Genomic DNA, 14,057 nt, shown 5'->3' with positions numbered 1-14,057 from the left:
ATCGCTATTAAAAACATACTGAAAGCATGGAATGCACCTTATTTTCAAATGTTTTCCAGCAAAAGTGACCCAGGAATGGTATTGCTGTCTTGTTGGAATCTTCGTGCCATGTTTGTGAATTGGGGGTAGGGAACAGACAAGATTAAATATTGAAAAGATGGCATAAGCAGATAAAAGCTTTAGTATTACCTCGTAGTCTCTGAGGCTTGTAAACTTTCTAGTTAGCTCACTGACTTCTTCATAAGAAGGTCTCCCTGGTACGTCCCATTTAAAGGTTTAGCTACTATCCATTTTTCATATACTGTACCTGTGCCCATTTGCTGCCAAAGAGAAGAGGTTAAGAGAAGATGGTGTCCCTAGCCTCTGTTTGCCGGAAGCTGGGAATGAGTGATAGGGAATGGATCACTTGATGATTACCTGTTCTGTTCATTCCCTCTGGAGCACCTGACATTGGCCACTGTCGGAAGACAGGATACTGGGCTAGATGGACTTTTGGTCTGACCCAGTATGGCCATTCTTACGTTCTCAAACTCACCTTGTTGTATCTAGAGTATGTCTGAGATCATCTACATCGTGCTCTGAATTTGGAAGCCTCAATTTAAATTAGAAATCTTCTGGTTTTTTTCTTTGAGTTCTCCCCTTCCTTTTCTCCATGCTGGAAGCTTTATTCTCCCCCTCTCCCCCTTTAAAGTGGCAGTTGTTCAAGCAAGTTGCCTTTGGGGAAAAATGAGTAGCTTCCTGCAGATCTCTTACCCACACTTTCATGTGAGTAGGTGTTTTGATGGAAGTACCACAGAGTATGATACATATTTCCCCATGGCTTTGGGAATGATAATCTCAAGTTCAAACCTAGTTCTGTCCCTGTTAAACATGGTGTACTATTCCATTGCCACACCACATGTGTGAACGCCACTTGTTTTTCTAAACTAATCATAGAACTGCTGTATCTTTCGGTGTCTGACATGTTATTTCTTAAAACTCATTTTTTGTATGTGAAGTAAATTGTTTGTGCCACAAATTAATTGTGCCAGTAATTGAAACACTGTGTTCTTTTTCTTTGTAGAACCAAAATCACAGTCTCATCCACAGCATCAAGTACAACACAGAGTGCTCAATATAGAGCAGAATGGCATAAAAGACTACAACCATCCAAGACATCTTCCTCGAAATGATACTAGACAGCCAAGAAATGAGAAACCTCCTCGTTTTCAAAGGGACATTCAGAATTCAAGACAAGTTTTGGAAGGTAGTGGCTTACCAAGAAACAGAGGTCCTGAAAAACACAGCTCTTTAGGACCAGAGCAATGGACTGAAGATAAAAATAAGTGTGATAGACCTTATCCAAGGAATGATAGGCTAAAGGATATTGGTTATCCCGCAGCCACTCACCAGAGTGATGTTTCTTTTAAAAAGAGGGATAATGCTATGCAAAACAGACTAGGAAAAGGGGCTGCATTCATGGAATTGAGTGAGAATTCCAGTGTTCAAGATACCATAGATAATAATAATCAGAAACGAGGAAAAAAGGAAAACCAAATACATAATCCTGACAATTTTTATGACAGGAAAACACGAACAATAAGTAATGAAACGTTCAGTTTAAAAAATGAGCAACATTTTGGTATGAATATTGACTACCAGAATCCTATTAGAACTGAAAGTTTTAATGCTTTATCAAATGGAGATACTGAATATCCACAGAAAGGAAGACGAGTAGGACCTATTAAATCACCAGGACCCAATGTTGTTCCACCATTTGAAGACAAAATGTTGTATTATAACACTGGTCCCAAAAGGAGATCTGGGCCCATCAAACCAGAAAAAATATTGGAACCATCTGTTCCTGTGGAGTATGGTAAAAGCTGGAGGCCAAGGGATGAATGTTTTGCTCTTTATTGGGAAGACAACAAGGTATGCCCCAGTCAAGTAGGAAAAAATGTAAATTGTATCTTTAAAAACAAAAGGGATGGTGGCTTTAATGTGCTGCCACAAAAAGAGAGAGAGAGAGAGTGTGTGTGTGTGTGATTTCTTACTTGAGCTAGTATCTTGTTATCTAGGGCTGCACACATGAGGTACATGGTGTACTAAGTCTCGGGGAAGGGGAACTGAATTCCTTGCTCTCCAGAGTGATCTTTATGGTGATCAGATGATATTTTTGGTAGTAGGAGCAGCAGTCTGCAGCCCTTCTTGATATAGGTGAAGATCACATTGATCAGGGGAAAGGGTGCACCTCCCATGATGCCCGATGCCCATCCTCTTGGGGAAGGGAAACTTTATGAAGATTCTCCCTACTGTTTGACTTTTTTACATCACCAGGAGATTGTTTATTAGCTGAAATATTTCTAGAATGGTTTAATTATTTTTGTCCATGTCAAAAACCCAACAATTTTGTTGTCTTGACTTTAAAAGTATAAATATTCCCTTGTTTCATTTGAACTTTTTAATGTTTCCAATGCCTACTAATTATTATTATTATGAGAAGAAATTTTCTTTTCTTTTCTCATTGTTACGGCCATTTTACATTATTTTTTTCCCAATTGTTGATCTCAAGAGCTATTGCCATCCATCTTTTTTGTTTTTTTAATCCCCCCTCCCCCGAGTTGTTTGATAATCTGAAAAGAAAAACTACATTCTTGTATGTGTTTTTTAATGTGTTTTTTTCATTGCTGATCTAACAGCTAATATTTCTAATGATTTCATTTGTCTATTTTTTTTTATCAGGTGTGATTTGTATTATTTTAATATTTTAAGCAGTCATTCCGCTTTATAAATGTTCAGAGTGGGAAGTAGCCAGAGCAGTTTTGGAAACGTTTACAATGTGATTTTTTTCTTTTAAATAAAGGAGCAACTAAGGTTTTTTATTTTTAATCTGCCTCTTTGGCTTATATGACTCAGAAAAATGGTCAGATGTTCATACATACATGTTTTCAGTCATGAAGACAGGTTAATATAGGGGGTTGCATGTTTCAAATATGTGTGCATATTTGGAACTGGTTCATATGCATCATGTACACTGATTATGGATGGATTTTTTTGCGAAAAATAATGTAATTATTGTGTGATGCTTGAATTGCTGGGTTGTGGATAGTTAGGAACTTGCAAAATGTGCTAAGCAAGAACATTAATTCATTGCTTGTTATTGATGTAGTGTATCTTGGTGAAAATTAGCTACAAGAAATGTATTGATGCAGCACATATTTGTGGACTGGTGTGTGCCTGTGCTGTCTCCAATGGTTGTTTGGAAAGATCCTGTAGCCAGGTAGTCAAGTGCAGTGGTGATTGTAATTGCTATAGGAAACAATGATTTCTTCATGTTCAGCTCTATAAAGAGTGATAGGATATCCTCCAAAGATTTGTTTCAGTCTGGAGGTTATCTGAAGATAGACGCTTGATAGGGAGGATTAATTTAAGTGAACTGATTTGAACGTATTTCAGCTTAGTTCTGTTTGGAAGAAGGCTGAGGTTAGTTTGGCTCACCGCTGCTCTAAATGCCCTTTAAGATCCTTTCAGAAATGAAATAAAAGTGTATTTGTCCAAAGTTCTTGCTTTGTTAGAGTTAGAAAAGTGAATCCCTACTCTCCTCCTATAAATCCTTCTAGAAAGGTAAAATAGTTGTCATCTTGATATCACTTTTCTGTCTCTGCATTTTAAACCCTAAATCACTTAGACATTCTGTTGATCTAGAAATGCTCTCACATTTTTGGTAATAACCTGTATGCTGAGTAAAAATTCCAAATGAATTGCTAAATCTTAGCTCTGTCCACTCACTATCTTTTTTCTATTGTGTAAAAATGTCTAGATAATGATGGACACATAAATTTGCATTTGGTTTGAAACTGACATGAGTTTCTAATATATGCATATTTGGTACAAACATTTTTTGAAAATTTAATAAATTGTTTAAAATATAATCTTTTAAAATGTTATTGATTTTCTTGCAATATTTAATCCAGTGTTTTATGACCCTTTGAAATTTCTCTTTAAGTTTTACCGGGCAGAAATTGAAGCTCTTCATTCTTCTGGAACAACTGCAGTTGTTAAATTCTGTGATTATGGAAACTATGAAGAGGTGCTACTAAGCAACATCAGGCCCATTCACGCAGAGGCATGGGTATGTGATAACAAATTGTATACAAAGATATAAACTACATTATTTCTATAAAATATGTAGCTTTAAACAGATGAGTCCTGCAAAGGGTGTAAATGTAAAAGCACTGTGTGGAAAAATACTTTAAAACTGAATAGATCTGCCTTAGTTGTTTAAATAAACACCCCTAGATAATAGAAAAGAATCCTGTGGTATTATTTTTCATGTATAATAAAATTAAATTGTATTGATTTGAAAACGAATAACATTATTTTCTTGTTAGAGAAACAGTGATTTGTATATGCAAAATGGGCATTTTATGTATATTTTATTCTCTCTCAAGTTTGTATTTACTCTATATATGGAATACCAAGTGATTGTCAAAATAAGATTTCTGATTCACTACCATGGCTATTGTGTTTCATTACATGTAAAGATTAGGAAAAGAGCCTTTCAAATATACAAATATATTCCAAACGTTTTTATTATGTGTATATGTATAGGTAAAAAAAATACAGATTTGTTTGTATCATTATTTTTCTTTTTTTGTGTTTTGTTTCACTTATTTCTTCTTTGCCAAATATCATGCCAAAACTGTGATTACCGAGATTTGCTTAGAACGTATTGGCCTTATAGCATCTAATTTGTAAAAGGCTTTGAGAAATATACAATGCTACATTTGGGTAAAAAAAAAAAGAGAAAAAAGGAGTAAAGAGTCATTTGTTCTTACTAAGGTTTTTATTTATTCTCTGAATAGATGTACAAAAGTTATTCTTCACTACCTATGTAACTAATTTCTTTTCTTATTATTGGAGGTGTCTGTGTCACCCCAAGAGATCTTAACTGTCATTAATGTTTTTAATGGTCCTTACTTCCTAGACACTTCCTAATAGGCATGTTAGTATCCTGGAGCCAGAATAGTCACCCAGTGTTCGCTGCCAGCTGTCTTTCATCTTGAGTTGTTACCTCTCGTTTTGTGGACCTCCCTTGTGGATTTTTTGTTTTTGTTTTGTTTGGCAACCCTACAGGAAATCTGAACCTTTTTCTAGTTTCTACATTAATATTCCTATGAAGTCTCAATATCTTATTTCCACTGGTCGAACTGCTACTTACCACCACTTGGGACACAGTTGTTTCCCAACTCTTGACATTTCAAAATCTTTCACTTGTAAGGTACCTCATTCCTTTCTCCCATCTTCTCTCTGAGTGTCACCACAAGTTGCTAGTTGGTCTCAAAGTGCTTATGGAGAAACCCTGAGATTTCACTATTTTGCTGCTCAGATATCCTTGCAGCTCTGAGTTTCTTGCACAAGAAAGCTATTTGCACTTTGTGCTTTACTTTTGTGTCCTGTTGCTAGATCTAATTCTCATTTTAAATACATGCCTCTTCAACTTCTCAACGCTTATTGGAATCTTGTTTTAATGCTAGTAGATATCTTATAAGTTATTTTGTGACTTTTCTCTCTCAGGTTTTACACATTAACCAATGTAAGAGTGAGTTAGGCAACATATACGGCAATGCAAAGTAAAGTTCTAATGCCTTGTGGTTCACCATAAGATTTGAGACTTTCTGGGACTTGGTTAATATGATCGAGCTTTTGCCTTCTCCAAATTGACTGCAGGGATTCCTTTTCTTCAACCATTTTCTGTTGTCAACTAGAGTGGCTATGTTCCATCCTTTAGAGGGATTGTCTGTGTTTAACTCTAGTCTTTCCACGTAATACTGGTCCTTGATACTCTGTATTGAAGATGTGCTGTTATGTGCTACATACAGGCATCTTCTTTGTCCCATACTTCAACTCTGGTTCTGTAATAATGCTTGGTTCCCCACATTGTATTTAAAAGCATCCTTTGAAGCCAGGGTCAGTGCTGATAGGAGGAACTTTAATGATTTGACTCTATAGTCTATGCTGCAATAAGACCACAAGGCATATTCAATCTATTTTTCAGATTCCTTGTCACTGTTTTCTCCAAAACACTTTTTTGGTGCTTAGAAACTGAATCACACCCAAAATTTCTCAACATACATCTAAATAGAGAAAGTACTCTGCAGGAGGAGGATGCAAAAATGTTATGTCAGTCAGCAGCAAAGTGGGAACCACTGAACTGAAGGCATATGAAAATCCAGTTTAACCACTGTGTTACTCTGTTTCTTTTGGCTGATCTCCTGTGTGACCACCCAAATGATGCTGAGATACTGCTGATATCCTGCTTTCCCCATTAGCATAACTATCAAACTGCTTATTGTAGAAGTGTGGTGATTCTTGATGTTATCAATCAGAAAAAGATTTTTCATTGTCAGTATAGATTTAGGACTGGACTGCTTTAGTGAAAGAATCTACTGTCTTTGCTGGGATGTAGACTAGATCCCATCTGCCTGATAATTCTGGGATCCCCTTTAATTTCCGCCTCATCTGAGGAAGTTAATGCAAGATGATCTGAAGGTTCCTAGAGCTATACATTACATGTGGAAATCTATTGCTGCAGAGTGATAGTCCTGTTGTAGCGTTCTTCCATTATCTCATTTTCTTTGGATCCTGGTATGTTTCTTTTAAAAAAACCTCTCTGACAGCTAACATACTGATTGCTACCAAACCATTGGCATTAGTATACCAAATGTTACAGATCTAACTCTGATGGGTTACACAATGTAAATAAAAGGGCTACTGAGTATTTTTTTTAAAGACCCCATTAACAACTATCATTGTACTTGTCATGCAAAAATAATAAATCTTTATAGTTTTGCTTAGTTCTTGTAATATATGTATAAAAGCCCTGCAATCTGACTGTTTTAATAAAAAAAAACATATTTTACTTTACATTATTTAAGAATTCTCTTAGTGTTCATCTCCTACACACGGTTTTGAAAATGTACCCTGGTTTTCCCTAAATGTAGCAGTGATCACTTAATGAAAATGTTATATTCCTGACAAAAAACACACCAAAAAAAGCCTTTGTAGAAATAACAATTGCTTGTTTTTCTATTGAAAGATGTAAAGTTATACTAGCAAACTGAAAAGCATGAAATGTTAAGGGGCTTCATGACTAAATTAATAGTCTGTTGTGTGGAAAAATAAAATAAAGTGAAGATAATACTTTAAACATAAAGTGTTAATTTTTTCCTCTAAGTTTTAGGATTATTTTTTCTTATTAATTACTACTGGTTTTCTTTCTAGCATAAGTGTTTACTTGGTCACTTCACTATGAAGATCATTTATTTATGTTCTCCTTTTCCTTCCTGTCATCCCTAGGTAATAATCTGGTAGGGTTTGCTCCTGGCTCTACAGATAGTGTTTTAGCTTGTGGTTATAATTGCTTTTTTCCTGTAATGTAAAGAAAGGCAACACTGTGTCTTCCCCTACCTCCACACATGGTAATCTCATTCTGGTGCTTCTAGAGTCCAACTAGACTTAGGTTCATGGGAACTTTTCTCCATGCCTCTTTATTTAAATAATATTAATTAAAAAGTAAAGTCTATAGTTTGTTTGTTGTTAGTCTCTTCTTCCTGAAACCCACCGTACAATTCTGCATGGAGAGCAGTATGTGTCTCCTCATCATGAAGCAAGGAGGTAAAGAACTGTCAATCAAAATAAGTATAATGATGCTTTCCACACATTCTGTTGCTTTGTGAGGCATGGAATCCATTCATCACGTAATTTCTTGTTTTGGACTATCCAATATGGGGAGGTTGCGGAAGAGAAAGGAAAAGAGAAGGGAGTCTAAGGCTCCAGCTGCATTATTCTTGCTAGCATAAGTACTTCTTTTGAGGCAGGGTAGCAATCTTAATTCCAGGTGGTCTTGCTTCCAGCTTTCTGTCTCCTTCCTCACAGACCTGTAGGCACTTTAAAAGTTCTGACCCTTTCTTAAAGCAGGCTGTATCTTTGGCCCTCTCCCACAACAGTTTCTAGTGCTTGGTAAGTAAAAAAAACAAAACAAAACACTTAGGGCCCTTCTCCAGCAACATTCCTCGGTTAGAGTAATGCACCGGGCAGGGCTTTCAGCTGCCTCTTCTACCTACACTCAATCATGCAGTTCTGTCTTGGCTGGAGAAAACTTTAGCTGCAGGTTCTGAAAATCAGTCTTTCTGGGGCTCAAGGCAAATCCACCTCTTCTCCGATTCCCCCCTCCCTCCTCCCCCCCCCCCCAGATCTTCATTTATAGCAACTATGGATTCCTTGAAGGATCTGATTTTCTCTTTGTGTGCTAACGTATCTAATGCCTTAGCATCACACCACACTGCTTTCACAGCTTACATTTAGGCAGCAAGCCTGCCTGTTATGAATATTTAGGCAAGCAAAATGAATATGACTGAGACAACTTTATTGTTATTCTTTTATCTAACTACTGATGACTTCTTGCTCATCATCTTGTTTGTCTAGCCTCCTAAAAATGAGGCAGCCAGCAGCCAAGTAAGGTTCTTCTAACATAGTGTTTCTCAAACTGGGGGTCCCGACCCAAAAAGGGGTCACAAGACTGTTATAGGGGAGTCATGAAAGCGGTGGCTGCTGGCCAGGTGCCCAGCTCTGAAGACAGAGTTGCCGCCAGCAGCAGTGCAGAAGTAAGGGTGGCATGATATGGAGGTGGGTCATCACAGTCTGAAATATTTTCAAAGGTGGTCCCAGCAAAAAAAGTTTGAGGACCCCTAATAATCTAATATAAGTATCAGAGGGGTAGCCATGTTAGTCTGAATCTGTAAAAAGCAACAGAGGGTCCTGTGGCACCTTTAAGACTAACAGAAGTATTGGGAGCATAAGCTTTCGTGGGTAAGAACCTCACTGCAAGCCTTGCATCTGAAGAAGTGAGGTTCTTACCCACGAAAGCTTATGCTCCCAATACTTCTGTTAGTCTTAAAGGTGCCACAGGACCCTCTGTTGCTTAATCTAATATAATAATCCCAATTGTTTTAGGAGAACTACCCATGTCTAGTTGCATCCATTAGAAACACAAAGTTCTTCTTTTTATATCTGCTTCAGATAGGCTTTAAGAACTTTGGCTCTTGGACCATTAGGAAAACCTCCTGGTTGATAGTTGGATTCACTATGTGTTGAATGAATGACTGAGGATTCTCTTATGCGTTGAATGAATGACTGAGGATTTCCTACTCCCCCCTCCCCCCCTCCCGCATCCCCCAAGCACTCTCACATAGTTTTGATCTGGAAGGCTACCATTGCAGATTCTGTCTCCCATAAAGGGGCTCGTGGTCATGGTCTCTCTACTCCCATGAAAACTCTAGGTTTGGGTTTTTGTGGATATGTGTCTTCAAAATCCCATTTTCCCATTATTATGGTTTAGTTTCCTTTCTTGGCTCAGTTAAACTAAAACAAGACTTCGCTGTGGGTCTCTGAGTTTCTTGATTCTTTCCCCCTTCTTGTGAGGGAACTCTTTGACAGAAAGAAAACAACAAGGAGTCTTAGATTCCTGTTACTTCTTCCAAAGCACGTCATTCGTGTGTTGGTCATCTGTTCCTTTTACACAGGAAGTCCTTTTGTTTTGAGTGGTTTCCTATACTTCTGAGAGTGCGTTTTCCTTTCCTCCATTATTTTCTAACAGACATGACTTAGGGTACAGCTACATGATAGCTGGGAACATGCTTTCCAGCTCAGGTAGACATATGTGCTAGCTTTGCTTGCATTAGCATGCTTAAAAAATAGCAGTGTAACCAAGAGATGGCTTGGACTAGGTTTGTATGCAGGTGGTTACCTATTTTTAGTGTGCTAGCTTAAAAAGAAGTAGTGTGTGTTTATCTACCCACGCTGGGAAGCACACTCTCAGCTGCAGTGTAGACATACCTGTACAGACTCAAGTGGTACGGAAAGCAGCTCTTGAGGTTCACCTGGATTAGGAGTCAATGAGGATTTCTCATCTTGGTACATGTAGGCTGTACAATTCTACATGTTTCTCTCTGACTCAATGTTGGCAAATGCTTGTCAAGCAGACCATTGTAGGCCATTTTCCAATCTTACACTCAGGCATTTCTCATTCATCCAACTTGTGTAATATCACTACTTGTTACTACAGATCACATCCCTTCCCCCGTTTTGTTGCTCAGAAGTGTTAAACACCTTTTACCATCTAAAGGATAAACTCCCACTCTTTTAACCTTTCAGATATTCTTTAACTGAAACTAATCAAAGTCAATGGTTTAGGTATCCAGTATGATGATTTTCTCATGATGAGGACAGAGTAATTATTTTGGTACAGTCCTTAAGTTTTTTTAATTTTAAAAGAGACTATTTTTCTGCCTCCCACTTCCTCAAAAAATAAGTCTTCCAGGCCTCTTAGAGCATAACGCAACTAAGCTGTTCTGACTTCTGTTTTACAGTCCTCTTGTCATCTAAAAGGAGACCTTTAGTTTCTGTTTTTATGGGACTTTACAAACTCTTGTGTTTAGCTCCCTTAGTCCAATAAGATGATGAAAAATCTAATTTCGTATAGAGAAAGCATTCTCTGTGCTGAAGTGAATTTGGTCAGTACATATGCCGGTTACAGAGAGAGATAGACATATCTCTTGAGTAGGTATTGTTTCACTACATCTGCTCTCTATCTGGAAGCATATGATGGGGAAGAGACAATGGTTGACAAAAAATTACTGATTGAGTAATTGAAACAATCTCCTTTCTCTATTTTGCTTCCCAACCTCTTTTTTCCCATTAATTTTGGAAGTCTGATTGGCTGCCCTTAAAGGATTAGTTCTGGAATTTTATGAACTAATAAGGAAGTGAGAGGACTGGAAGAATTATCCCTGCCTTGATTGATGGTTTCTTGCTCTCTGATGAGAGGAGATGTACATGTTGTGTTGAATGGTAGTGTGGAGAAGAAATTACGACAAACCCTATTCTTAGTAAATAATTGTATTCCGTTTTTTTTTTTCTTTCCTACTACATACAGTACCTATTCAGTAGATACAGAAGGTGAAGGTTTAGTGTCTCATCCTTGGACGGTCACACCGAATGCCCTGATAATTTGGGTTTTCTTCATTAGTTGGCATTCTGTAGGCATTATCAGGTTCCCTCTGCCAAGAAATGTTCTCCACTTGAGAAAATACTTACAAAAAAAATTTATTGCAATTGACTGTGAAATGGATTGGTGGCAGAAAAGCAATCTGGCTCCCTGCCTTGGTAGTGATAAGTCATGTGGAATATTTTTCTCCCCATTGAGTCCTCCAAAACATAGCAAAAATACTAAGACAATTAGTAAAAACTTACTAAGAGTACTGTGTTTCCTGCCTCTGTTGTTCAGGCAAACCATTTTTTGTTCTCAATTGATAGTTTATTTCATGTCCCAAGGAAGGCTTTTACAGTTTGGAGAATTAACTGGTAGTAGACTTCTGAGTTTGGACATTTCTGTTTACAGCTATAGGAGAATAGTGATAGTTTAACAATCAATGCTGCTCAGGAAACTTATGAGATCTATAATATTTCCTACAAATTAATCTGCTTTTATGTCCTGTGAAGATGGTATACCCATATTTTCAAAACTTGTATTGGAGAGGTATTTATCTGTTTGAGCCTTACACAAAAGTAATGTCTACACTTTAAAAATTGCCATATTTAAGCATGGCTGTTAGGCAAATTTAGGGAACAACTAACGACTTCACTTAATTCCTCTTCTAGCTCTGATCTGTTGTGTTGCATAATGAGATAGAATCATAGAATATCAGGGTTGGAAGGGACTTCAGGAGGTCATCTAGTCCAACCCCCTGCTCAAAGCAGGACCAATTCCCAACTAAATCATCCCAGCCAGGGCTTTGTCAAGCCTGACCTTAAAAACCTCTAAGGCTAATTTTGCATGTGTGTTCTTCCCAAGTATGCAGTGTTGTTATGTCAGTCCCGGGATATTAGAGAGACAAGGTGGGTGAGGTAATATCTTTTATTGGACTCATTTCTGTTGGTGAGAGACAAGTGGCATTTACAAAGGAGCTGAGGTGGGAGAGGCCAGTTTTCGTTTTTAGCCTCAAGCTTTGAAGTGAGCCAATGTGGAGAGAATTGTAAAATTTAGGTCAGACTATATCATTAGTTATCCCCTATGGAACAAACAACTAAAAAATGGTTTTGGCATTTCAGTTGCCAAAATATTTAGCACAACTATATTTTCTTATCATCGTTTTGAGACCCAGTTAGGCCTTACACAAATTAACTTAGTGTCTTTTCCCTTGTAGCCAGCACTAAAGTTAATAAAGTTAATCAAAACATAGTTTCAATATGAGAAATTCTGAAGCTTTTCAATAAACTGGAATTAGGGGGAAAATCTTCCTTTGTCTTTATACTGGGTTTTATTTAAATAGTTATATAATCTAGAATGTTCTACCAAATCTAGAATCTAGAATCTAGAATTGTTTACCAAAAAGAATTTAAAAAAATGCAATAGTTGGTATTAAAAAGTTAATAATTGACAGTAGTTATCACATTTTGGCATTGGAGATATCACAGTATTTCCTAATATTCAGAAATAAGATTGGGCTTGTGGTATCTCAGATACTCTTGTGGAGTGACTGTTGGCAAATGTTGGCCTTTTTAATGTCAAACTCTATAAGTGAATCAGTAGGTCTTAAAAAGTGCCAGATTGACACCCCTGTAGACTGAAGTCTTGTACCTAGGTTCTTAGATAATCTCCGTCAATACATTTTATATTATATGTACTATTATTATTATGTATTACCAGAGAGCCCATTTCCCTAGTCATGGACCAGTACACCATTGTGCTAGTTGCTGTACAAATACAGAACAAAATCCCTTGTGTAGATCTAAGACAACTAAGAAATGAAAAAAGAAATGGAAAAAATAACTATGTTAATTGTTGAACAAGTGATTTAAGCCAATTTACAATCCGACAGATAATTATTTCCTTATCTCTTTAGGGAATTTGCATAGGTAATTCAGAAAAAAATAAAATTTAAAAAGAACCACTGAGTTAAATGCAATCTCGATGAGACTCTAAAAGTCAAAATATTATCCTTCTGGTTAAATACCTCACTACTGTTATTGCACATCTAAGGGCCTGTCTTCACTGCTGTGCTAAATCGGCACCGATGCAGCGGGTCTGCTGAAGACGCGATAAGTCTATTGGAAGAGCATTTTCCCGTCGACATAATCAATTCACCTCAATGAGAGGCAGAAGCTGTGTCAATGGGAGAGCATCTCCCACCAACATAGCATGTTGTAGACACGGCGTTGTCAGTGTAAGTTACGTTGCTCAGCTAATTGAGTTTTTTACACCCCTGAGCGACATAACTGACATCGACTTAAGCAGTTGTGTAGACAAGGCCCTAGCTATACAACCATTTTTGTCATAGAGGACCTGAGTAATTTGTTAGAAGTTAGTTCACAGTTCATACTAAATTTCCCTGTGCCATTATGTCATTAATAGCAAAGTATACTAATGATATTTTTAATATTCAGAATAGCACAGAATCAAAATAAAAATGAACAGCATACCAGCAGCTTACCCTATGAACAGACAGCGGGAAACTTAATCAATTCTTGTGTTCCTCAATTCTCGATATGGTGATTATTTACATATTTAGCTGCGAGCAGTACTTGTGCCCATACTTCAAGAATAGTTTCAAACACATTCAGAATATGGATATTTTAATTTCTAAGTTTAAGTTACAGAACACAAACTGCAAAAAATGTCTTCTGGATGTGAAGTACTCAGTGGTATTGGATCTGTTTACAACTCACTGCGGGGGGGGGGGGATCGACCTAAGATACGCAACTTCAGCTACGAGAATATCGTAGCTGAAGTCGACGTATCTTAGTTCGACTTACCTTGCGTCCTCACGGCGTGGAGTAGATTGCCGCGGCTCCCCCGTCGACTTTGCTTCCGCCTCTCGCCAAGCTGGAGTTCAGCAGTCGATGGGAGAGCGATTGGGGATCGATTTATCGTGTCTACGCTACACGAGATAAATCAATCCCCGATAGATTGATCGCTACCCGTCGAGTAGTGTAGATGTACCCCTTGTCTCAAGAAT

General features: G+C 37.5%; 1 protein-coding gene across 4 annotated transcripts in view; it reads left to right on the top strand.

The window, feature by feature from the left end:
* Nucleotides 1-14,057, top strand: part of TDRD3 (tudor domain containing 3) — a 278,767-nt gene that overhangs the window by 226,324 nt on the left and 38,386 nt on the right. For 3 of the 4 annotated variants that reach the window (XM_005296948.4, XM_042861717.2, XM_065581151.1), the window contains exons 11-12: nucleotides 1,064-1,911; nucleotides 3,986-4,111. In XM_005296948.4, coding sequence (XP_005297005.2) covers nucleotides 1,064-1,911; nucleotides 3,986-4,111 — 974 coding nt within the window. Of the gene's footprint in view, nucleotides 1-1,063; nucleotides 1,912-3,985; nucleotides 7,190-14,057 lie in introns of those variants that run through there. The other variant, XM_065581152.1, reaches the window with a different exon arrangement.

Source organism: Chrysemys picta, chromosome 1, assembly GCF_011386835.1.
Source record: "Chrysemys picta bellii isolate R12L10 chromosome 1, ASM1138683v2, whole genome shotgun sequence".
In the NCBI taxonomy this organism is placed as follows: Eukaryota; Metazoa; Chordata; order Testudines; family Emydidae; genus Chrysemys; species Chrysemys picta.
This window is presented reverse-complemented; position numbering and strand designations above follow the sequence as displayed.